Here is a 26,190-nt window from a genome sequence, read left to right on the forward strand (position 1 = left end):
GGTTTCATCTGACCAGAGCACCTTCTTCCACATGTTTGGTGTGTCTCCCAGGTGGCTTGTGGCAAACTTTAAACGACACTTTTTATGAATATCTTTAAGAAATGGCTTTCTTCTTGCCACTCTTCCATAAAGGCCAGATTTGTGCAATATACGACTGATTGTTGTCCTATGGACAGAGTCTCCCACCTCAGCTGTAGATCTCTGCAGTTCATCCAGAGTGATCATGGGCCTCTTGGCTGCATCTCTGATCAGTCTTCTCCTTGTATGAGCTGAAAGTTTAGAGGGACGGCCAGGTCTTGGTAGATTTGCAGTGGTCTGATACTCCTTCCATTTCAATATTATCGCTTGCACAGTGCTCCTTGGGATGTTTAAAGCTTGGGAAATCTTTTTGTATCCAAATCCGGCTTTAAACTTCTTCACAACAGTATCTCGGACCTGCCTGGTGTGTTCCTTGTTCTTCATGATGCTCTCTGCGCTTTTAACGGACCTCTGAGACTATCACAGTGCAGGTGCATTTATACAGAGACTTGATTACACACAGGTGGATTGTATCTATCATCATTAGTCATTTAGGTCAACATTGGATCATTCAGATATCCTCACTGAACTTCTGGAGAGAGTTTGCTGCACTGAAAGTAAAGGGGCTGAATAATTTTGCACGCCCAATTTGTCAGTTTTTGATTTGTTAAAAAAGTTTGAAATATCCAATAAATGTCGTTCCACTTCATGATTGTGTCCCACTTGTTGTTGATTCTTCACAAAAAAATACAGTTTTATATCTTTATGTTTGAAGCCTGAAATGTGGCAAAAGGTCGCAAAGTTCAAGGGGGCCGAATACTTTCGCAAGGCACTGTATGAACACAAAGACGGACAGACAAGGAAAAGTTCCTCTCCTCCGTCTGTGCTCACCTCAATGTGGATGCCTTCCTTGGGCTTCTTGCGGTAGAACAGGCCTTTGACGTCGAAGTTGGGGCTCCGTGTGTCCTTGTGCACCGGTGAGCGCACCCGCTCCCCCTCACAGGTGATGATGACGTACGGGTCAGAGGCTAGGAAGGACAGGGAGGGAGGGAAGCGGGACAGCTGTCAATCACCGTGTCAATGTACTCAATTATGCAGGACAAAACCAACTCTAGGTCTAGTCTAATAAATCAATCAATCAATCAATAATATGTTGTTGTATTGTCCCTTACACCGGATAGGTGAAATGTGTTATACCCTGGAGAGAATTAGGGTTAAGCTCCTTGCTGAAGGGCACATCGACACAATTTTCACCTTGTCGGCTCATGTATTCAAACCAGTGACCTTTTGGTTACTGGCCCAATACTCTAACCGCTAGGCTACGTGCCACCCTTCTCTGGCCATCAGACCAACCAGTAATCAGACAGGTCTCTGACAGGTAGGTGGAAAAGGGTTTTAAGTTGCTTGCGCTAGTAAGTAGGTAGAGGATATGGGGAGGGGGAACTATTGAAGACTATATGTACTTGTGTAGATGCACTATTGTAAAGTGGCTGTTCCACTGGATGTCATAAGGTGAATGCACCAATTTGTAAGTCGCTCTGGATAAGAGCGTCTGCTAAATGACTTAAATGTAATGTAATGTAAATGTAGATCTGAAAGTGAGGGCATAAGTTTCAGCCATGTGACAAAAAGTCTTCCTAGACCTATCAGAGTGCTAGGAAGACCTACTACCAATCCTCTCAGATCTACATGAAGCTAGGGGTTAGGGGTTGTTTCTGGGCTGAGCCAAAGCCTATTGGACTAACTGTTCAGTATGTCTAGTTGCAGCTAAGCCCCTAGCCACTAGGTGGTGCTGAAGTACCTCCTGTTTTGGCCAGGTGCCTCTTCTTGTTGGGATTGAGACAGTGCAGCTCTGTGTATGACCAGAAAAGTTTAGGCCTTGCATTACTTTGAAATGCAATCTGTGGCACACACACATAAACCCATACACACAATAACAAAAGATACTAAAACTCAAGTTACCCCTAATATAGCTCGGCCCAGTAATGTGAAAAGGGTATATGCATGTCAGCTCCCAAAGCCTCCCAACCACATGGGTGCATACTGTATCTTACTTTACTATAGGCCTACTATTTCCTACAGTAACCTTACTAGCTTACCCCCATTAGAGTCCTGGCCCTGGAGTCCCTCTGCACTCAGAACGTGGACCTGGGTGACCAGCTGGGGGTAACCACACATGCCCGTCCAACACGTCTGGGGGGGCTCGTCTAGGTTCAACTCTCTGTGGGGGAAGGAAAGAAAGTGAATATGGGTGTTATTAATTTAGATGAGGACAATGGCCGTGGATGACAAATTACGTGAAAAAAGTACTGGGTCCACTTAGAGAATCAGTTTAAATTGATCAAAAAGCAAATATTATTTGACAGAAATATTCAAATTCAACTAGTGTGCATGTTAAAGGGAAAGTTCACTTTCTTGAAGTCTTACAATACGAAAAAAGTTTAAAAATTGAACTATCCCTTTAATATGCACACCAGTTACAATTTGATACGTTTCTATAAAATTATGTTTTTTTTTTATCAGTTTCAACTGATTCAAATTAAGCAATCATAGAAAAAAAGAATACTGTTCGATTTAATTTAACAATCCCAGTGAACTATCCCTTTAATGTTGGCTATCCCTTTGTAATGGTCAGGAGGTCAGGGGGGTGGGGGTGGGGCTGCATGTCGGCCGGCTGGTTTACTTGCAGTCTGAAGGCACGTCGGTGAAGACCCGCAACAGGAAGTCACCCTGCTGCCTGGGGTCAAAAGTCGTGGGGATGATGACGTAGCGACCCTCTTTGAGCTCCTTCCTGAGGAAGACGCAGCGCGAGTTGATGTAGATGGAGCCCGCCACCTTCTGCTGGGACGTGTGCATGCGGTACTTTCTGTTCAGTTCCACCTAGAGGATGGGAGGGTACATAACAAGAGGCAAAAGGTTAAATTAAACATTCATGTGGAGTGAGTGCGTGCGTGCGTGCGTGCGTGCGTATGTATGTATGTATGTATGTATGTATGTATGTATGTACCCGGTGAATGTCAAAGCCTATGGCCAGGTTATCTCCTTTGCCCTCTTTGGTGGTGGCTCTCCTCTCCTTCTGCTGCAGGGCGATCAACACCTCGTCCTCTACCTTCTTCACATCAAACACAAACTGCAGAGAGAGACAAACACTCTTCCAATCAAATACAGTACATTTACATTTTAAACATGCAAAGGCACAGTACACAGTACACACAACCTCCCATACAACCTCATACCATCCACCCACACTCTCCCCACTTCCATCCACCCCCATGCACCCCACCTGTGGGTTCTGCAGGAAGGTAGCCTTGTGGTTGATGCAGCCCCCAGAGCGGTTCCTCAGGGGATCTTGGCGGGGGACCCATGAGCCCCTCATTACCTCCTCCTCCCAGGTCTTGTGGATGCTCAGGTAGGAGGTGTTGATGAGGCGGCACAGGATCAGGTCTGTGAAGTACTGGCAGAAGTCATCAAACGTCATCCTGGGATGGAAAGGGAGGGAGGATATATTTAGGATCTAGGGCTAGTTTCCCGGATCCAGATTAAGCTGAGCGTGCTTTTTAGTCTGGGACTAGGATAAATCTGTGTGTGGGAAATGGCCACTAATAGTTAAATTGTGTGCGTGTGTGTGTGTGTGTGTGTGTGTGTGTGTGTGTGTGTGTGTATTGTGGTTCCCCTCACCAAAACTCTCCGTCGTCCTGCACGGTGACACCCAGCTTCTCTCTCTCACTCTTGCTCACCTTCTTCCACTCATCTGAGCTGGGAACACAGACAGGAAATGACCTCATGTTAGACAGCACGACATACAGGAAATGACAGAGAAGACATTAACACTGGGATAAACATTTGATTGGAGATTGAGCACCACTGAGACAGATAGCGACATAATCTCAATTGCTAAATTCAGCACCATGTGTATGTCAATGAGTGTGTGTGCGCCTGTGTGCATGTGAAAATACATTTTTATTTGTTTCTTTCAAATCCCTGCCAGTGCCACAACTTCTTTGACAACTTCCTCATCAAACAGTGAAATGGAATCTTCAACTCCAGTTTTGATCAAACCCCAGATAAATGATTAATTCATTATTGTGACTGTATGAATGAAGGGAGAAGACTCCTTTAATATCACCACTCAGTCACTTCCCCTTAGGAACTAACATCTCTCTCCTTTACCTAGTCAATAATTCAGTTGTCTTCATGAGCGAGCCCTACAATCTCTGCTGTGTCACACAACCTAGCGACAAACAATAGGACATAACAGAAGGAGAAAGAGAGATGCTCGTCTTCTCCCCATCCTATTACATCATGTTCATTTCAATCTCCTCCATTCTCCTCCGGGGAGAGGTTAGGGTGTGTGTCAGTGTGTGCGCGCAGCTTACATGTTTGAGTGTGCGTCTGTGACACAAGAAGCAAGAAGTATACACACATACACTGACACACACACACAAAGCATTCCCCATTTCAGTAGAGGGAGAACACCTCTCTTTCCACCTCATTACTCCTACATGGTCTAGTCTTTCCGATGCAGTAAAGGCTCTCTGAAGAGAAGCTTCCATTACGCACAGACTGTCTTGGCCAGACTGTCTGACTCTATAGGTGGGATAGTAAATTACACTTGAAATGTCTTGCAGATGGCCTATTCTCTGTCCGTGTTTGAATACCCGTACCTAGTGTTCTAAATAGTGGGCATTTTGGGAATGCGAAAAAAGTTTTATAGTATTTGAAATTTCAAATATTGAGTATGCTTTAAATGTCAAGATGTCATAAAAAAATGCTTTCGTCTAGTAGAATTCACTGCACACCATTGAAGAATAGAATCGTCTTTCCGTACCCAGTTGTGTTTGACAGCTGATAATCAGATGAGTTGATGCGCTGTACCAAAATGAACGAATGTTGTGTACATAGAATTAGAATGAGAATTAGAATGAATTGGGATACCCATTCTACTCATGCTAATTCTATGGTTGTGTAGTACCACCTTCAGGCCTAAAGGGGACAGTATTGTGTATTTACCTGTCACTCCAGGGCCCGCTCCACTCCTTCTCTCCCCATGGGTTCCTCATGCGGATCATGTTGAGCTTCTCTGACTTGAAGAAGGCCAGCAGGCCCTGGCCCAGACGCACCTTCTTCACATCCGTCACCGCGTATGCGTGACCTTTAACCAGGCCGCAGTCCAGCCGCGCCTCCATGTCCTCCACAGTGGTTGCCTATGAGACAATTAATAGTCAATTCATTAATTAATCATTATTTATTTACTTGTTCAGCACATTTCATACACAGAACACAGCTCAAAGTGCTTGGGTTGTGACAAGGGTTGTGTTTATTAGGGAGTGCGATAGAAAAACATTTTCAAACGTCTTTTCGACAGAGCATTCAAATGTGTATTTCTTATTGGACAAGTCCAGCTGTTTCAGACAGTTTTGGTCTGTTTTATGCCTAATGAATAAAGCCCAGTGAAGTTGAACTGAGTGTTGGTTTGTTTGGATTGAACTTGCACCGCAAGCCGCCGGTGCTGTCCCTGTGCTATTTGATCATTCAATTATAATTAAGCAAAAGGCCCTGAGTAATGAGCCTGTTTCACAAACGGTGTGATGCAACGACAGCGAGGGAACAACTACTAAGGAGAGAGAAGGAAAAAATGAGGAGAGAGAAGACAGGAAGGAAATGAGGGAAAGCAGGGTCGTATTCATAAGTGCACAACGTAGCAAAACATTTTGCAACGGAAAACAAAACAATTGCGTATAGTTTCGGGCGAGGTCTGGTAGTCCCTCCCCATTTTTGTACATTTTCTTCCATTTGGTGCCTAATGAATACAACCCTGGGGACTCGCGAGCTGCACTAAGAAAAGCAACTGAAACACATTTGTTTGGAACGGCATAGTTCTTCCATTGAAATGCATGTCAAATGAGTGTATTGCAATATTGCAAAGCAATATTGATGATTTGATACGGTATTGATATCGTTTCATATCTCTATAAACAAGGCATATTGTAATTTTATTGTCATTTTAATTTATTCTTCCTGTTAACCTACACTACTATGTAAAAAAATATACTGTTCCTGCAGGCCCTCTCACAGACCTTCTCACAGGCTCTCAACTTAAAGACGTCCTCTAGCGATGGTTTTGCTTTTACTGTTAAAAGCGATATCCCAAGTATAAATACAGTGAAGTACACTAAAGGGTAAAAAAAATGTTCTGAGCAAAATAATGTTTTTTAGACAAAACTGCAAACTTCAAGGAGTAGGGCATTCAAGGAATTGGTCTGATGGAAATCTGTGATGTCACCGGCCTCCCCCTTGCTTTAGGAACAACAGAGAAGCTTAACAGCTTCTATCCCCAAGCCATAAGCTGAACAATTCATCAAATGTTTACTAGGACGATTTGCATTGACCCCCCCCTCCCTTTGTTTTGACACTGCTGCTACTCTCTGTTTATTATCTATGCATAGTCACTCTTCACCTACCTACATGTACAAATTACCTCGACTAACCTGTACCCCTGCACACTGACTCAGTACCGGTACCCCCTGTATATAGCCTCGTTATTGTTATTTTATTGTGTTACTTTTTTATTTATTTTTAACTTTAGTTTATTTAGTAAATATTTTCTAAACTCCATTTCCTTAAAACTGCAGTGTTTGTTAAGGGCTTGTAAGTAAGCATTTCACAGTAAGCTCTACCTCGCCGCATGTGACAAATAACATTTGATTTGAATAGAGAACAAAAGAGGAAAGGCCCACCCCCACACCTGTGCCATGTCATGACTTATCTTGAATACCTATTGAGATGTGCCTTTTATTAAGTAAAGGTGTTAAATTATATGAAAAGGAGACTGATTGTCACTTTAAGCGTTCTTAATTGTCTGCAGATGGGCCATCAACTGTGGATGGGCTTCCCATTGTATACAATGGGAACATTCATACCTTGCCCAATGGGAACATTCATACCTTGCCCAATGGGAACATTCATACCTTGCCCAATGGGAACAGTCATACCTTGCCCAATGGGAACAGTCATACCTTGCCCAATGGGAACTTTCATACCTTGCCCAATGGGAACATTCATACCTTGCCCAATGGGAACATTCATACCTTGCCCAATGGGAACATTCATACCTTGCCCAATGGGAACATTCATACCTTGCCCAATGGGAACATTCATACCTTGCCCAATGGGAAATCTGCAAGCAGTTGTCTGGACTTCACAGAGCAATGGGAGTGAACAGAAAAGTGAACATTCACACAGTTGCAATCAATGTCTTTTACAAACCCTGATATGATATCGATATGGGATTTGGAGGAAAAAGGGCAATCAGAAGGCCTGAGTGCAGTATTTGAGATCTTTCTTTAGCTTGTCGATGACAATTGACGGGGGTTTACACTTTTGGGACTATTCCAGAATAAGAATAATATTTTAACCCAGGTGTGATAGACCTATTCTGTCTAGGCCATCAGTTAGGTGGAATATGTTCTTCAAGAATTCCCAACCACACAAATGATTTTTCAAACCCAGTTTATAGAAAACAATGGGGGGGTTGAGACAAAAAGCCATTAGGCTTGGAGTCTGGGGAGAGAGATGCATGAGAGTGGCTTTTAAGATGCCTTTGTTGTATTCCTAAATCAGACCTCCTCACAACAAATATCCTGTGAATAGAGTCTAGCATTTTTATATAACTTTGTAACTTTGCCAGGACGTTAACAACAATAATCAAACGACAACCACCAGACGTATCACGTCCAAGGAATTAAAGACGTTGGCTTTCAGCGCTGTCAGGGCCATTCGTCAGGGCCGTTCGTCGAATGGATCCTCAAGAAAAATCAGGAATATAAAACACTTATCTCTCCCAGTTGAGCTAGAGTACTTGACTCGGAATCACACAATGCTGGACTGTAAATAAGTTCTAGTGCAGGGGTGGACCTATATGGTGGCATACAAAGAGAGAGATAAACAACAAGCAGATCGTCTGAGATCCCCAAAGATTGGAAAGATGCCACGGTCATCCCCCTCTTCAAAGGGGGAGACACTCTAGACCCAAACTGCTACAGACCTATATCTATCTTACCCTGCCTTTCTAAGGTCGTCGAAAGCCAAGTTAACAAACAGATCACCCACCATTTCGGATTCCACCGTACCTTCTCCGCTATGCAATCTGGCTTCCGAGCTGGTCATGGGTGCACCTCAGCCACGCTCAAGGTCCTAAACGATATCATAACTGCCATCAATAACAGACAATACTGTGCAGCCATATTCATCGACCTGGCCAAGGCTTTCAACTCTGTCAATCACCACATTCTTATCGGCAGACTCAACAGCCTTGGTTTCTCAAATGACTGCCTCGCCTGGTTCACCAACTACTTCTCTGATAGAGTTCAGTGTGTCAAATCGGAGGGCATGTTGTCCGGACCTCTTGCAATCTCTATGGGGGTGCCACAGGGTTCAATTCATTGGCCGACTCTCTTCTCTGTATACATCAACGATGTTGCTCTTGCTGCTGGTGATTCTCTGATCCACCTCTACGCAGACTACACCATTCTGTATACTTCTGGCCTTTCTTTGGACACTACAACTCTCCTTCCGTGGCCTCCAACTACTCTTAAATGCAAGTAAAACTAAATGCATGCTCTTCAACCGATCGCTGCCCGCACCTGCCCGCCCGTCCAAATCAAATCAAATGTATTTATATAGCCCTTCGTACATCAGCTGATATCTCAAAGTGCTGTCCAGCATCACTACTCTGGACGGTTCTGACCTAGAATATGTAGACAAATACAAGGTGTCTGGTTAGACTGTAAACTATCCTTCCAGACTCACATTAAGCATCTCCAATCCAAAATTACATCTAGAATTGGCTTCCTATTTGGCAACAAAGCATCCTTCACTCATGCGGCAAAACATACCCTCGTAAAACTGACTATCCTACCGATCCTCGACTTTGGCGATGTCATTTACAAAATAGCCTCCAACACTCTACTCAACAAATTGGATGCAGTCTATCACAGTGCCATCTGTTTTGTCACCAAAGCCCCATATACTACCCACCACTGCGACCTGTACACTCTCGTTGGCTGGCCCTCGCTTCATACTCGTCGCCAAACCCACTGGCTCCAGGTCATCTACAAGTCTTTGCTAGGTAAAGCACTGCCTTATCTCAGTTCACTGGTCACCATAGCAGCACCTACCCGCAGCACTCGCTCCAGCAGGTGTATTTCACTGGTCACCTCCAAAGACAATTCCTCCTTTGGCCGCCCTTCCTTCCAGTTCTCTGCTGCCAATGACTGGAACGAACTGCAAAAATCGCTGAAGCTGGAGACTCTTATCTCCCTCACTAACTTTAAGCACCAGCTGTCAGAGCAGCTCACAGATCACTGCACCTGTACATAGCCCATCTGTAAATAGCCCATCCAACTACCTCATTCACACACTGTATTTATTTATTTATTTTGCTCTTTTGCACCCCAGTATCTCTACTTGCACATTCATCTTCTGCACATCTATCACTCCAGTGTTTAATTGCTAAATCGTAATTACCTCGCCACTCTGAACCTCCGGCGCCGACAGAGATGGCCGCCTCGCTTCGCGTTCCTAGGAAACTATGCAGTATTTTTTTTTTTTTACATGTTTTTTCTTACATTGGTACCCCAGGTAATCTTAGGTTTTATTACATACAGTCGGGAGGCACTACTGGATTAAACAGCAACGTCAACTCACCATCATTATGATCAATAATACGACTTTCCCGAAGCGGATCCTGTGTTTTGCCCACCACCCAGGACAATAGATCGGATCCCAGCCGGGCGAACCAAAACAACGTCGCCGTAAAAGGGGCAGACGAAGCAGTCTTCTGGTCAGGCTCCGGAGACGGGCACATCGCGCACCGCTCCCGAGCATAGTACTCGCCAATGTCCAGTCTCTTGACAACAAGGTTGATGAAATCCGAGCAAGGTTAGCATTCTAGAGAGACATAGGAAACTGTAACGTTCTTTGCTCCACGGAAACATGGCTCACTTGAGACAGGCTATCGGAGTCGGTACAGCCAGCTGGTTTCTTCACGCATCACGCCGACAGAAACAAGCATCTTTCTGGTAAGAAGAGGGGTGGGGAGGGGGGTATGCCTTATGATTAACGAGACGTGGTGTGATCATAACAACATATAGGAACTCAAGTCCTTCTGTTCACCTGACTTAGAATTCCTCACAATCAAATGTCGACCGCATTATCTACCAAGAGAATTCTCTTCGATTATAATCACAGCCGCATATATTCCCCCCAAGCAGACACATCGACGGTCCTGAACTAACTTTATTTGACCCTATGTAAACTGGAAAGCAAATATCCTGAGGCTGCATTCATTGTAGCTGGGGATTTTAACAAGGCTAATCTGAAAACAAGACTCCCTAAATTCTATCAGCATATCGATTGTGCTACCAGGGCTGGTAAAACCCTGGATCATTGTTATTCTAACTTCAGCGGCTCATATGAGGCTCTCCCCCGCCCTCCTTTCGGAAAAGCTGACCACAACTCCATTTTGTTGCTCCCAGCCTATTCAACGTTGGTCCAACCAATCTGATTCCACACTTCAAGATTGCTTCGATCACGTGGATTGGGATATGTTCCGAATACGCTGATTCAGTGAGCGAGTTTATTAGCAAGTGCATCGGCGATGTCGTACTCACAGCAACTATTAAAACATTCCCAAACCAGAAACCGTGGATTGATGGCAGCATTCGCGCGAAACTGAAAGTGCGAACCACTGCTTTTAACCAGGGCAAGGTGACCGGAAACATGACCGAATACAAACAGTGTAGCTATTCCCTCCGCAAGGCAATCAAACAAGCTAAGCGTCGGTATAGAGACAAAGTAGAGTCGCAATTCAACGGCTCAGACACAAGCGGTATGTGGCAGGGTCTACAGTCAATCACAGATTACAAAAAGAAAACCAGCCCCGTCACGGACCAGGATGTCTTGCTCCCAGACAGACTAAATAACTTATTTGCTCGCTTTGAGGACAATGCAGTGCCACTGCCTGCAGACTCTCCTTCACTGCAGCCGACGTGAGTAAAACATTTAAATGTGTTAACGTGTTAACATATTCAATCAATCCTTATCCCAGTCTGCTGTTCCCACATGCTTCAAGAGGGCCACCATTGTTCCTGTTCCCAAGAAAGGTAAGGTAACTGAGCTAAACGACTACTGCCCCGTAGCACTCACGTCATCATGAAGTGCTTTGAGAGACTAGTCAAGGACCATATCACATCCACCCTACCTGACACTGTAGACCCACTCCAATTTGCTTACCGCTCCAATAGGTCCACAGACGACACAAGCGCAACCACACTGCACACTGCCCTAACCCATCTGGACAAGAGGAACACTTATGTGAGAATGCTGTTCATCGACTACAGCTCAGCATTTAACACCATAGTACCCTCCAAACTCATCATCAAGCTCGAGACCCCGCCCTGTGCAACTGGGTACTGGACTTCCTGACGGGCCGCCCCCAGGTGGTGAGGGTAGGTAACAACATCTCCACCCCGCTGATCCTCATCACTGGAGCCCCCCAAGGGTGCGTTCTGAGCTCTCTCCTGTACTCCCTGTTCACCCACGACTGCGTGGCCATGCACGCCTCCAACTCAATCATCAAGTTTGCAGACGACACTACAGTGGTAGGCTTGATTACCAACAATGACAAGACGGCCTACAGGGAGGAGGTGAGGGCCCTCTGAGTCTGGTGTCAGGAAAATAACCTCACACTCAACGTCAATAAAACAAAGGAGATGATCGTGGACTTCAGGAAACAGCAGAGGGAGCCCCCTATCCACATCGACGGGACAGTAGTGGAGAGGAAAATAAGTTTTAAGTTCCTCGGCGTACACATCACAGACAAACTGAATTCGTCCACCCACACAGACAGCGTGGTGAAGTAGGCGCAGCAGCACCTCTTCAACCTCAGGAGAATGAAGAAATTCGGCTTGTCACCAAAAGCACTCACAAACTTTTACAGATGCACAATCGAGAGCATCCTGTCGGGCTGTATCCCCGCCTGTATCACCGCCCACAACCGTAAGGCTCTCCAGAGGGTAGTGAGGTCTGCACAACGCATCACCGGGGGCAAACTACCTGCCCTCCAGGACACCTACACCACCCGATGTCACAGGAAGGCCATAAAGATCATCAAGGACAACAACCACCCGAGCCACTGCCTGTTCACCCCGCTATCATCCAGAAGGCGAGGTCAGTACAGGTGCATCAAAGCAGAGCCCAAGAGACTGAAAAACAGCTTCTATCTCAAGGCCATCAGACTGTTAAACAGCCACCACTAACATTGAGTGGCTGCTGCCAACATATTGACTAAACTCCAGCCACTTTAATAATGGAAGAATTGATGTAAAAATGTATCCCTAGCCACTTTAAACAATGCCACTTAATATAATGTTTACATACCCTACATTACTCTTCTCATATGTATATACTGTACTCTATACCATCTACTGCATCTTGCCATCTTTATGTAATACATGTATCACTAGCCACTAGCCACAATGCCACTTTTATATGTTTACATACCCTACATTGATTTGGATGAATATTTTCCAGAAAATGAACCAAGTTTCAATACCAAGAACAAGAGTCCCGGAAAATACCGCAAAGTGCCACTTTTAAATCTTCTAAAGGGACACTACGCCATTTTATCAGCTTGGCTGCCTCACTATGTAAAGATTTCAGAGCAAATTAAACTAATATTTAGTAATGATGCAGTAACTATCTTTGATCTCCAATGACATTGTTGTGAATTGCAAAACAGGATGTTCATAAATTCAGAGCGTTATCATATTCCTCAATCAATTTCCGCAGTAAGCTATATCGACACATAGTGCGCTCAGGACCCACAGAGCACACCACGAGTATAGCGTTGTCGAATCATACAAACTTTGTAATGGCATTCAATCAAGTTGCTAAGCTTGCTAGATAACCTCCAACGAATGACAGAAAATATCCTATATTTGTCAACATCAAGTTGATTGTATGGATAGCAGATCAGCTCATGAATAACGGGGAGATGAAGAGTGGAATTTGTGGAAATAGTTTAAATATCAAGGTATCTTAAAACTTTTTAGGGCTGCAATCCCGTTAACGGGATGGATATCGATATAACAGCCAGTGAAAGTGCAGGGCGCCAAATTCTAAAGTATCTTATACCGTTTTAAAGGTCATCTTGGTGTTAATCCCACCACCGTGTCCGATTTCAAATAGGCTTTACAGCGAAAGCACCACAAACGATTATGTTAGGTCATCACCAACTCACAGAAAAAGTCACAAATAGAGGTAAAATTCTTCACTAACCTTTGATGATCTTCATCAGATGACACTCATAGGACTTCATGTTACACAATACATGTATGTTTTTTTGATAAAGTTCATATTTATATAGAAAATCTCAGTATACATTGGCGCGTTACGTTCACTAGTTCCAAAAACATCCAGTGATATTGCAGAGAGCCATATCCGTTGGCAGAAATAATCATTATAAATTTTGATAAATACAATTGTTAGACATGGAAATACCTCTTCTTAACTTCTTGGATATAGGGGGCGCTCTTTTAATTTTTGGATAAAAAAACATTCCCGTTTTAAACAAGATATTTTGTCACGAAAAGATGCTCGACTATGCATATAATTGACAGCTTTGGAAAGAAAACACTCTGATGTTTCCAAAACTGCAAAGATATTGTCTGTGAGTGCCACAGAACTGATGCTACAGGCGAAACAAAGATGAAATTTCAAACAGGAAGTGCCCCAGATTTTGAAGGCGCTGTGTTCCTATGTCTCCTTATATGGCTGTGAATGGGCCAGGAATAAGCTTACACTTTCGGTCGTTTCCCCAAGGTGTCTGCAGCATTGTGACGTATTTGTAGGCATATCATTGGAAGATTGACCATTTTACACTACATCTACTAGGTGCTCGCTTGGTGTCCTCCGTCGCAATTATTGCGTAATCTCCAGCTGCATGTATTTTTCCATTTGCTTCCGAGGAGAAACCCAACTGCCACGAATGATTTATCATCGAATAGATATGTGAAAAACTCCTTGAGGATGATTCTAAACACCGTTTGCCATGTTTCTGTCAATATTATGGAGTTAACCTGTTGCTTCTACTCGGGACGCTTGCGTCCCAACTAGAGCTCTGGAAATGCAAATGCACTACGCTAAATGCTAATAGTATTAGTTAAAACTCAAAAGTTCATTAAAATACACATGCAGGGTATCGAATTAAAGCTACACTCGTTGTGAATCCAGGCAACAAGTCAGATTTTTAAAATGCTTTTCGGCGAAAGCATGAGAAGCTATTATCTGATAGCATGCAACACCCCAAAAGACCCACAGGGGACGTAAACAAAATAATTAACATTTCGGCGTTACACAAACCGCACAATAAAATAGAAAACATTCATTACCTTTCACCATCTTCTTTGTTGGCACTCCTAGATGTCCCATAAACACTATTTGGGTCTTTATTTCGATTAAATCGGTCCATATAAAGCCTAGATATCGTTATATGTAGACTGTGTGATAAACGAAAAAAACATTGTTTCAAAACGTAACGTCATTTTTTTAAATTCAAAAAGTCGACGATAAACTTTCACAAAACACTTCGAAATACGTTTGTAATGCAACTTTAGGTATTAGTAAACGTTAATAAGCGATAAAATTCATCAGGAGGCGATGTAAAGATCATTAGCTGTCCGTCTGGAAAAATGTCCGGCTAGAAACTCAACGAAAATATCCGGTCCTAGACCGGATTAGATACGGTGTCCTGTATGTGTTTGACCAAGAAAAAACTCGAAGGAAATGACAAGACTCTAGACACCCTGTGGAAGCTGTAGGTACTGCAACCTCAGTCAATTAATTGTGGTTCACGTTTATCAATGGGTTCAAGTAGCGCATGGATATATTTTCCCCATTTTCAGTGATCAGTTTTTCCTGTGCTTTTCGATGTAAATGCCGTTCTGGTAAAGCCACAGCAGTGATTTAACCAGTTTTTTAAACGTCTGAGTGTTTTCTATCCACACAGACTAAGCAAATGCATATACTATATTCCTGGCATGAGTAGCAGGGCGCTGAAATGTTGCGCGATTTTTAACAGAATGTTCAAAAAAGTAGAGGGTCGACTGAAGAGGTTAATTTGGAAAAAAGTTTGGCGTTGTAATGACTGAATTTTCGTTTTTTTTTCTTAGCCAAACGTGATGAACAAAACGGAGCGATTTCTCCTACACAATCTTTTTGGAAAAAATGAACATTTGCTATCTAACTGAGAGTCTCCTCATTGAAAACATCCAAAGTTCTTCAAATGTAAATGATTTTATTTGAATGCTTTTCTTGTTTTTGTGAAAATGTTGCCTGCTGAATGCTAGGCTTAATGCTATGCTAGCTATCAATACTCTTACACAAATGCTTGTGTAGCTATGGTTGAAAAGCATATTTTGAAAATCTGAGATGACAGTGTTGTTAACAAAAGGCTAAGCTTGTGAGTAAATATATTTCTTTCATTTCATTTGCGATTTTCATGAATAGTTAACGTTGCGTTATGGTAATGAGCTTGAGGCTACGATTACGCTCCCTGATACGGGATTGCTCGACGCAAGAAGTTAATGCAACCGCTGTGTGAGGTTTTTTTTTTAAACGGAAAATGGAAAAAGCCAAACCATGCAATAATCTGAGACGGCGCTCAGATTTTTTTTTTTATCCGCCATGTTGGAGTCAACAGAAATCAGAAATAACATTATAAATATTCCCTTACCTTTGATGATCTTTATCAGAATGCACTCCCAGGAATTCTAGTTCCACAATAAATGTTTGTTTTGTTCAATAATGTCCATTATTTATGTCCAAGTAGCTACTTTTGTTAGCGAGTTTAGTACGCAAATCCAAATGCTCGTTCAGGTCCAGCCGAATGTCGGATGAAAACTACAAAAAGTTATATTACAGGTCGAAGAAACATTTCAAACTAAGTATAGAATCAATCTTTAGGATGTTGTTCTCATAAATCTTCAATAACGTTCTAACCGGAGAATTCCATTGTCTGTAGAAAAGCCATGGAACGCAGGTGGCTATCATGTGAAATGCGTGTGACCAGGCCCCGGCTCTCTGCCAGACCACTGACTCAAACAGCTCCAATCTGGCTCCAAATCCCAGTAGAAGCCTCATTCAAGATTCTAAAGATGGTTGAAGCCTAGTGGAAGCCTTAGGAAGTGCAACATAACCAACATCCCACTGTGTATTCAATAGGGGCTTGGTTGAAAATCGACCAAACTCAGATTTCCCACTTCCTGTTTGGATTTCTTCTCAGGATTTTGCCTGCCATATGAGTTATACTCACAGACATCATTCAAACAGTTTTAGAAACTTCAGAGTGTTTTCTATCCAATACTAATAATAATATGCATATATTAGCAACTGGACCTGAGGAGCAGGCTGTTTACTCTGGGCACCTTTCATCCAAGCTACTCAATACTGCCCCTGCAGCCATGAGAAGTTAACGGGGACAAACTCTGTTTTAAAAATATCCATACCGTTTGTTGATCACACATTCTCTAGTGAAGCTCTCATATGGGCAGCAAGTATGAGACAGCAGAGAGCTGTCGAGCTGTATTTTGAGAATAGAGCTGTATTTTGATTTGCATAAGCGAGAGACGTGCATTGATAATGCAACCTATGGATTACATTCAGGAATGTTCATGCGAGACAGGAGTCAGGATTTATTTAACTAGGCAAGTCAGCCTAGTTAAGCCCTGTTAGGGGTAGGCAGAATACTGCCCCCTTTGGAGGAATTGCGTGCCCATAGTAAACAGAAAAAAATCTGTCCAAAATTGCTAATATATGCATATAATAATAATTATTGAATAGAAAACACTCTAAAGCTTCTAAAACCGTTCAAATGATGTCTGTATGTAAAGCAGAACTCTCAGGGCAGCCATTCTCCCAAACTCTCTCTTGTCATCTGAAAAGTTGGGCCAACCCCCCCCCTCCCAACCAGCTACGGATCTGGGAACAGTTTCTATCTCTTCAGCGCGATGTCTCCTTTCAATGGGGCGTTTCATTGTGAGAATCACGCGCTCCCTCACCCTTTGGCAGGCTAAAATCTTCGGGTCACGCGAAAATACATGTACTCTCTTGCGCGAGTCGGGTCTGGAGCTCTCTTTGCTCCAGGTTTCACCAAACGATGTCAGTTTGTCTGTTCAAGCTGATAATTGTTTTGCACGTTTAGAACATCCTAAAGCTTGATTCTGCACTTAGTTTGACCAGTTTAGTCGACATATAATTTTGACGTTTTGATACGCATCCACTAGAATTTTGGCTGCATTTCAGCCGGAATTTGTCGCGTTTGATAACCCAAAGACACAGACTTGAAAACCAAACGCAGTTTTTGGTAAGTATGACTCCTTCCACGGCTTCTGATCGAAGAACATCAAAGGTAAGGGAATATTTATGTGGTAATTTTGTGTTTCTGTGGACTCCAACATAGAGGAGACATACTGCTAATGTCTGAGCGCCGTCTCATATTATAGCCTAGTGAACAAATTCTGTAACGTTAAAAATAAATGTAACACAGCGGTTGCATTAAGAAGAAGTGTATCTTTCTAACTATATGTAGAACATGTATATTTAGTCAAAGTTTATGATGTGTATTGCTTGTTATCTGACGTTATCTGGCGGAGCTATCATCATTTCTCCGGACATTTGAGTAGCATTTTTTGAACATGGCGTCATTGTAAACAGAGATTTATGGATATAAATTGCATATTATTGAAAAAAACATAAATGTACTGTGTAACATGTCCTATTACTGTCATCTGATGAAGATTAGTGAAGGTTAGTGAATTATTTTTCTTTCAATCCTGCGTTTGTTGATTGCATATTTTGTTCAACATGGCTATTCAAATTAGCTGTGTCTTTGGTGGTGGTTTGACATAAATATGTGCTATGTTTTCGCCGTAAAACATTTTAGAAATCTGACTTGCTGGCTAGATGAACAAGGTGTTTATCTTTCATTTGAGCTATTGGACTTGTTAATGTGTGGAGGTTAAATATTTCTAAGAATATTTTTGCATTCCATGCGCCACGTTCCAGCTGAACGTGGGAGGGGTCGTTCCCAAAAGGGAACCCCACCCGTTAACAGGTTTTAAGAACAAATTCTTATTTTCAGGAACAGTGGGTTAACTGCCTGTTCAGGGGGAGAATGACAGATTTGTACCTTATCAGCTCAGGGATTTGAACTTGCAACCTTACGGTTACTAGTCCATCGCTCTAACCACTACGCTACCTGCCGCCCCAGATGTGGTGACTTTGTGTGAAGTAGGCTTTGCGACAACCTGTTTGGATAATTAGCTATTGAATTTTTTGCTCATCTGATGCTGCGCATGTTGTGTATTTTGTGGAATTGCATTAGTTCGACATTGGGGAAAAACTTTGTAACTGACATTACATTTTTCTGGACATGTGAAGAATGTTCCAGGGACAGTCCCTGGATCCCGATTACCCATGTTAATCCATAATTCTGACTGTAACCCTACCCCTAGGTGTTCCTTAGATTTTATTGATGTTGTTTTCCACACATTTCCTGATTGGGACAATAAAGAGATTGATCCTGTATACTGTACACACTCATACAAATTAAGTATCATCAGTAAAGTATAGGATGGTTAGATGGATCATTTTCCTCTTGCAAAGATACACTAACTATAACTTTTGAAATAGACGGGATGGCACATTATCATGACGATTGCCAAATATTGCAACAAATATTGCAAAACTATTTTTCCCCTAAATAGCAGGGCCGTATTAACCCACAATGCAGCAACACGTTTTGCAATGGAAAAGAAAATGTACAGGTATTGTAGTACCTCCCTGTTTCAAAGCATTTTCTTAAAGTTTTGTACTGAACATGACTGTGATCGCGTAACTGACTAACCTGAGCCACCACACATTGACTCTGTACTGGTGCCCCCTCGAGTAGCCTCGTTACTGTTATTTTATTGTTGCTCTTTAAATATTTGTTATTTTTCTATTTTCTTATTTTTTTCATTTGTCATTTTATTTATTGTTTACTTCAGTTTATTTAGTAAATACTTTCTTAACACTTTTTTTCTTAAAACTGCATTGATGGTTAATCTTGCGATTCTCAAACCCGGATCCGGGAGCGTAATCATCGCCTCAAACTAATTAGCATAACGCAGCGGTCATAAATATCCCTGGAAAATCTTCCTATTCATGAAAATCACAAATGAAATATATTGAGACACAGCTTAGCCTTTTGTTAATCACACTGTCATCTCAGATTTTCAAAATATGCTTTACAGCCAACGCTAGACAAGCATTTGTGTAAGTTTATCATAGCCTAGCATAGCATTATGCCCTGCTAGCAGCAGGCAACATTTTCACGAAAATAAGAAAATCAATCAAATTAAATCATTTACCTTTGAAGAACTTCGGATGCTTTCACTCAGGAGACTGCCAGTTAGATAGCAAATGTTCCTTTTTTCTCAAAATATTATTTTTGTAAGCGAAATAGTTCTTCACGTTTGGCTGAGAAATCGACCGGAAAATGTGGTCACTACAACGCCAAACTTTTTTCCAAATTATCTCCATAATATCGACAGAAACATGGCAAACGTTGTTTAGATTCAATCCTCAAGGTGTTTTTCACATATCTATTCGATAATATATCCATGGGGACAATTGGTTTCTCATTAGAAGCGATTGGAAAAATGGTTACTTCTGTACTTTACGCAAGATTTTCTGCGGGAGCCATCATGTGACCACTTGCTCAATGTGGTCCCTTACGGCCATTCTTCAACATAAATGCGTAAAAAGACGTCACAATGCTGTAGACACCTTGGGGAATACGTAGAAAGCGTAAGCTCATTCGTAGCCCATTCACAGCCATATAAGGAGTCATTGGCATGCAGCGCTTTCAAAAAATGGGGCACTTCCTGATTGGATTTTTATCTGGGTTTCGCCTGTAACATCAGTTCTGTTGCACTCACAGACAATATCTTTGCAGTTTTGGAAACGTCATAGTGTTTTCTATCCAAAGCTGTCAATTATATGCATAGTCGAGCATCTTGTCGTAACAAAATATCCCGTTTAAAACGGGAACGTTTTTTATCCAAAAATGAAAATACTGCCCCCTAGTCACAAAAGGTTTTAAGGGCTTGTAAGTAAGCATTTCACTGTAAGGTCTACCTACACCTGTTGTATTTGGCACATGTGACATATCAAATTTGATTTGATATGACCCCCTTGCACCCCCCTCACGATGATACAAAATGTCTGTCTAGTCCAGATCTTCCGGTTTCCACTAGCTTCTATTGCCACAAAGTCAGATTCCACAACCACAAAGTAAAAATTGGCATCATTTAAAAAAACTTTTTGATCTTAGTTTAATAAGTTTAGCAGTATGGTTAGGGTTAAGGTTAGGTTCGAAATCAATATTTAAGAAGATAAATTGTAGAAATGAGCAGGGTTTATGACTTTGTGGGTATGAAAGCTGGTGACGACCAGATCTTCCCGACTGACTCACCCGGATGGAACAGCTGATGAGGCCATCCCGGTTGTGGACCTTCAGTACCCTCTCAAACAGCTGGTTGCGGGCCACCTCGTCCGTGGCCATCTGGCCCTCCAGCAGGTCCATAGGCTCCGACACACCCCCTGTGAAGTCCACCAGTGCATCCGCCGTATTCCCACCGTCCAGGGCCTCGTAGCAGCCGTATACTCTGCAGGGACGGGAGGGGGGGAGGAGGGATTTAATGAATGAATTCAAATACACTGAACAAAAATATAAATGCAACAAAAATATTTTGTTGAGTTACAGTTCATATAAGGAAATCAGTCAATAGAAATAAATTCATTAGGACCTAATCTATAGATTTCACATGACTGAGAAGACAGATATGCATCTGTTGGTCACAGATACCTTAAAAAAACATAGAGGTGTGGATCTCAAGTGGCACAGCAGTCTAAGGCACTGCATCGTCACTACTGACCCGGTTTCAATCACAGGCTGTGTCACAACTATCCATGACCGAGAGTCCCATAGGTCAGAGCACAATTGGCCCAGCGTCGTCCTGGTTAGGGGAGGGTTTGGCCGGGGGGGGCTTTATTTGCCTCATCGCACTCTTGCGACTCCTTGTGGCGGGCCGGGCGCCTGCAGACTTCGGTCATCAGTTGAAGTTTCCTCCGACACATTGGTGCGGCTTGTTTCCTGGTTAAGCGGGCGGGTGTTAAGAAGCGCGGTTTGGCAGGTAATGTTTCGCAGGATGCATGACTTGACCTTCGCCTCTCCCGAGCCCGTTGGGGAGTTGCAGCAATGAGAAAATATTGTAATTGGATATCATGAAATTGTGGAGAAAATGGGGGTAAAATACAACAACAAAGGAACACCCAGTATCTAGTGTGACCACCATTTGCCTCATGCATCTCTATTGCATAGTTATTCCATTGCATAGTTATTGATTGTGGCCTGTGGAATGTTGTCCCACTCCTCTTCAATGGCTGTGCAAAGTTGCTGGATATTGTCAGGAACTGGAACACACTGTCGATCCAGAGCATCCCAAACGAAGGTGCTCAATCACAAAATGCTGTACAGAAACCAGCCTAAAACCCCAAACAGCAGGCAATGCAGGTGTAGAAGCACAGACATGTCTGGTGGGTATGCAGGCCATGGAAGAACTGGGACATTTTCAGCTTCCAGGAATTGTGTACAGATCCTTGCGACATGGAGCCTTGCATTATCATGCTGAAACATGAGGTGATGGCGGCGGATGAATGGCACAGCAATGGGCCTCAGGATTTCATCACAGTATGTCTGTGCATTCAAATTGCCATAGATAAAATGCAATTGTGTTCGTTGTCCATAGTTTATGCCCGCCCATACCATAACCACACTCTCATCATGGGTCACTCTGTTCACAATATTGACATCAGCAAACCACTTGACCACACAACGCCATACACGCTGTCTGCCATCTGCCTGGTACAGTTGAAACCGGGATTCATCCGTAAAGAGCAGACTTCTTCAATGTGCCAGTGGTCATCGAAGGTGAGCATTTGCCCACTGAAGTTGGTTACGATGCCAAACTGCAGTCAGGTCAAGACCATGGTGAGGACGACAAGCACGCAGATGATCTTCCCTGAGACGGTTTCTGACAGTTTGTGCAGAAATTCTTAGGTTGTGCAAACCCACAGTTTCATCAGCTGTCTGGGTGGCTGGGTGCAGACGATCCTGGAGGTGAAGAAGCCGGATGTGGAGGTCCTGGGCTGGTGTGGTTACACGTGGTCTACGGTTGTGTGGCCGGTTGGACATACTGCCAAATTCTCTAAAACGACAAATTGAGGCGGCTTATGGTAGAGAAATTATATACAATTCTCTGGCAACAGCTCTGGTGGATAATCCTGCAGTCAGCATGCTAATTGCACACTCGCTCAAAACTTGAGACATCTGTGGCATTGTGTTGTGTGACAAAACTGCACATATTTGAGTGGCCTTTTATTGTCCCCAGCACAAGGTAATGATCATGCTGTTTAAAGCAGATTCTTGATATGCCACTCCTGTTAGGTGGATGTATTATCTTGGCAAAGGAGAAATGCTCACTAGCAGGTATGTAAACAAATTTGTGCAAAACATTTTAGAGAAATATGTTTTTGTGCAGATGGAACATTTCTGGGATCTTTTATTTCAGCTCATGAAACATGGGACCTTTACATGTTGTGTTTATATTTTTGTTCAGTATAAAAAACAATATATGCCATTTAGCAGAAACTTTCATCTAAAGAAACCTAGTCATGCGACATGAATTTTACGTATGGGTGGCCCCGGGAATCGAACCCACAATCCTGGCGTTGGAAGGGCCATACTCTTCATCTGAAGTCAAATATCCCTCTATCAATGTTGTCTACAATGCACAGTTGACATCTGGATGACAAAGGAGCCTAGATTCTTAAACAGCATTCCCATTCTGATATTCTGCCCAATTATTGGTAAAAGAGCTACTATGATTGATCAAAAGACCAATTATTGGAAAAAGATCAGAATTGGGCTGCCAGTGTAAATGCAGCCTTAGTTGACTTCAAATCTTAATATGTGACTCTACAGCTTAATCAAAAGGACAGTGAATAGTACATCTTTTGAATCAGTCAAAATATTGATAGAAGTACATAATAGATTATTAGGTCTTATTATAAGACATGCTTATAACATGTTATAAAGCATTGAACCTACAGGCGTTAAGTAAAGTGTTACCAATTGGAAATATTTATTACATTGAGTGAGTGCGTCTTCGTTCTAAAGATTTTTTTTGCATACCTCAAATATTGGGAGACTTAAACATAGCATCATATCTTTAATTAGATGACATTCCCCCAGGGCTGCTACAGTACTCTCTCTTTATCCCTGTCCCATAGGTGTTCATTTCATTTTAATGTTGTTGTTTTTAACCCAGACTTTACATCATATTCCCAAATTGGGACAATATATAGATTGATGGACACATGGATTGAATAATACATTTTTCTCCAAGACAGTACCACACGTTTCCCAATTTGTACAATAAAGCCATTGACTGATTGATTGATTCATTGACTAACTTCGCATAGGCCTTCTCCACCAGTGCGCTCCAGAACTCGTTACTGTCATCTGAGTGGCAGTAGACCAGCTGGTTGTCCACCGTGGGCAGCCGGTCGTCAATCACCACGTCCACCCACTCGCCAAAGCGCCAGAAGCGGAAGTGGAAGATTCCGGCATATGCCTCAGGCGTCTCTGTGTCCCACTCCTGCTCCTTCCAGTCTGGGATGACCTGAAGGGAGGGCAGGTTGGAGGGGGAAGTGTGGGGGTGGAGAGGACGGAGTGGAGGAGGTCGGAGAAGGTGTAGGTGGAGGGATAAGAGGTTGGGAATGAGGGAGGGAAAGGGTGGGCAAAGGGAGGAGGGGGTGGATGGTGGAGTGGGAGAGGGAGGAGAGAGGTGGAGGGTGTGGGAAAGTAGGAGAGGGAGGAGAGGGGTGGAGGGTGGAGTGGGAGAGGGAGGAGAGGGGTGATGGGGGAGTGGGAGAGGGAGGAGAGTTGGTGGAAGGTAGGAGAGGGAGGAGAGGGGTGGAGGGTGTGGAAAAGTAGGAGGGGGAGGAGAGGGTGGAGGGGGAGAGGGAGTGGGAGTGGGAGGAGAGGGGGCGTGGGAGAGGGAGGAGAGGGGTGAAGGGTGTGGGAAAGGGAGGAGAGGTGTGGAGGGTGTGGAAATGCAAGACGAGTAGAGGGAGGAAAAAGAGAGTGTTGGTTATATTGTGAAAGCCAAACCTACAAGTTGTGTGTCGGCCGAACTCATAAATACACACCCTCTTGTGAGTGAGGCTGTCATCCCCGCTGCAGCATACCTCGTGCCCCCACCTGGTCCCCTCTAGGCCGGCCGATGCGTTCCGGAGGTTTAGGGGAACATTTAATGTAATTTATCACCAGGGCTCTGGCTAGCATAAATCCAGAGCGAGAACAGGTGGAACAGGACACACGGCTGGGGAACGATTCGAGCTGCATGGAACTACCTGCCAGTCATCCCCTTCCCAGTGGCTCCCCATCAGACTGCGGTGGGGTGTATGGCACAAATAAGGTCACACTTAAGGCGTCTGCATACATCAGTTACACTGTACTTGGAGATACATGCAGGGGAGTGGTGGACTCCGGTCGGTAGGTAGGTTCTAGCTGTGTGGTTCCGATGGACCCTTCCTTCTGCTGATTGAGGGGCTTTTCTGTGTGTGTTTGTGTGTGTGTGTGTGTAGTAGCGGCTCCTTTAAGAGGAGAGGATAAAAGAAACAGCACTGCACCATGGAAACCCCGAATCATTTGGGAGCTACCCCCCCCCCTTGCTCTCTCTGGCTCCTTTTTCTCTGACTTTGGCCTGGAGGGAGAGAGAGAGAGCAAGGGAAGGTAAGAGATCGAGAGATCGAGAGAGAGAGAGAGAGAGAGAGAGAGAGAGAGAGACAGATAGAGAGAGAGAGAGAGAGAGAGAGAGAGAGAGAGAGAGAGAGAGAACGAGAGAGAGAGAGAGAGAGAGAGAGAGAACGAGAGAGAACGAGAGAGAACGAGAGAGAGAGAACGAGAGAGAGAACGAGAGAGAGAGCGAAAGAGAGCGAGAGCGAAAGAGAGCGAGAGCGAAAGAGAGCGAGAGAGAGAGAGAGGAATATCCATCTTGGCTTTCATCCAGAACACAATAAAGCTCTATGATAACTCTACTCTGCGAAGGATGGAGTGGCCAGAAACAGCAGCTCCATCCACCCCTGCAGTCCCCTCCTCCCATCCCATAACACAATTTTCAGGCAGTGGTGCCCATCAGACCAGACACACAGAGCTACCCCATCACCTGGTCCATATTTAATAGTGCACAATGTAGCAAAACATTTGGCAATAGAAAATTAAAATGAGCGCATCTTGATGGACAATTTCAGGTAGTCCCTCCCTATTTCAGTCTGTTCTGCGGCTAATGAATACGGCCCAGGGGGGAAATGTTTTGAACATAGCAGATAGAAATAAAACGTTTAACACAGTTTCTATCTGACAGACAATCATATATCTGTTCTACCTGATACATTTCAATCTGAAATATCGCAGATTTCGGTCATACTTAGCAGAATACAGTATGTAGTGAGAGAGGCAGGCCTCCACTAGCCAAGCACAACGATGGCACAAATGTGAGATAAATATGTGACAACCACACAACTGTCTCTGGTTTCCACAAGGGAAATCTCAAATTCTCCTCCGCAGACGTCATTAGCTCCAGTTGCCTAGTGTCTAATGCTCATTTTGCCAAATAAGAACACCAAGACGGCAAGACCCACCACCCGTCTAAGGGTATTAAAGCCATGCGCGAGAGTCTTCCACACACTAACTGACTAGTTGACACACCAACTGACATACTAACTGGTTAACTGACACACTAACTGACACATTAACTGACCGGCGAGAGAGGAAGAAAAGAAGAGAGAGAGAGAGAGACAAAGATGCTGAGAACGTGACAAAGAGAGAGTGAGAGATAGAGGGGATTCCTGAGCGAGTGAGAGGACTCAGCCAGCCAAAGCATGATCGAGCCTTCACCCACTTTTCGAACCATCAACCTCTTGAAGCTTGACCTCTTGAACCCA

At 43.5% G+C, this 26,190-nt stretch overlaps 1 protein-coding gene across 1 annotated transcript in view; it reads right to left on the minus strand.

The window, feature by feature from the left end:
• The window catches only part of LOC115136054 (calpain-5-like), a 75,853-nt gene that overhangs the window by 7,873 nt on the left and 41,790 nt on the right, over positions 1 to 26,190 (minus strand). The window contains exons 4-12 of the mRNA XM_029671424.2: positions 23,656 to 23,864; positions 20,594 to 20,786; positions 5,029 to 5,222; positions 3,697 to 3,774; positions 3,302 to 3,497; positions 3,026 to 3,148; positions 2,702 to 2,898; positions 2,118 to 2,239; positions 910 to 1,046 (exon numbers count right to left, since the gene is read on the minus strand). Of these exons, the coding sequence (XP_029527284.2) occupies positions 910 to 1,046; positions 2,118 to 2,239; positions 2,702 to 2,898; positions 3,026 to 3,148; positions 3,302 to 3,497; positions 3,697 to 3,774; positions 5,029 to 5,222; positions 20,594 to 20,786; positions 23,656 to 23,864 (1,449 nt within the window). The remainder of the gene's footprint in view (positions 1 to 909; positions 1,047 to 2,117; positions 2,240 to 2,701; positions 2,899 to 3,025; positions 3,149 to 3,301; positions 3,498 to 3,696; positions 3,775 to 5,028; positions 5,223 to 20,593; positions 20,787 to 23,655; positions 23,865 to 26,190) is intronic.

Source organism: Oncorhynchus nerka, linkage group LG10 (assembly GCF_034236695.1).
Source record: "Oncorhynchus nerka isolate Pitt River linkage group LG10, Oner_Uvic_2.0, whole genome shotgun sequence".
NCBI lineage: Eukaryota > Metazoa > Chordata > Actinopteri > Salmoniformes > Salmonidae > Oncorhynchus > Oncorhynchus nerka.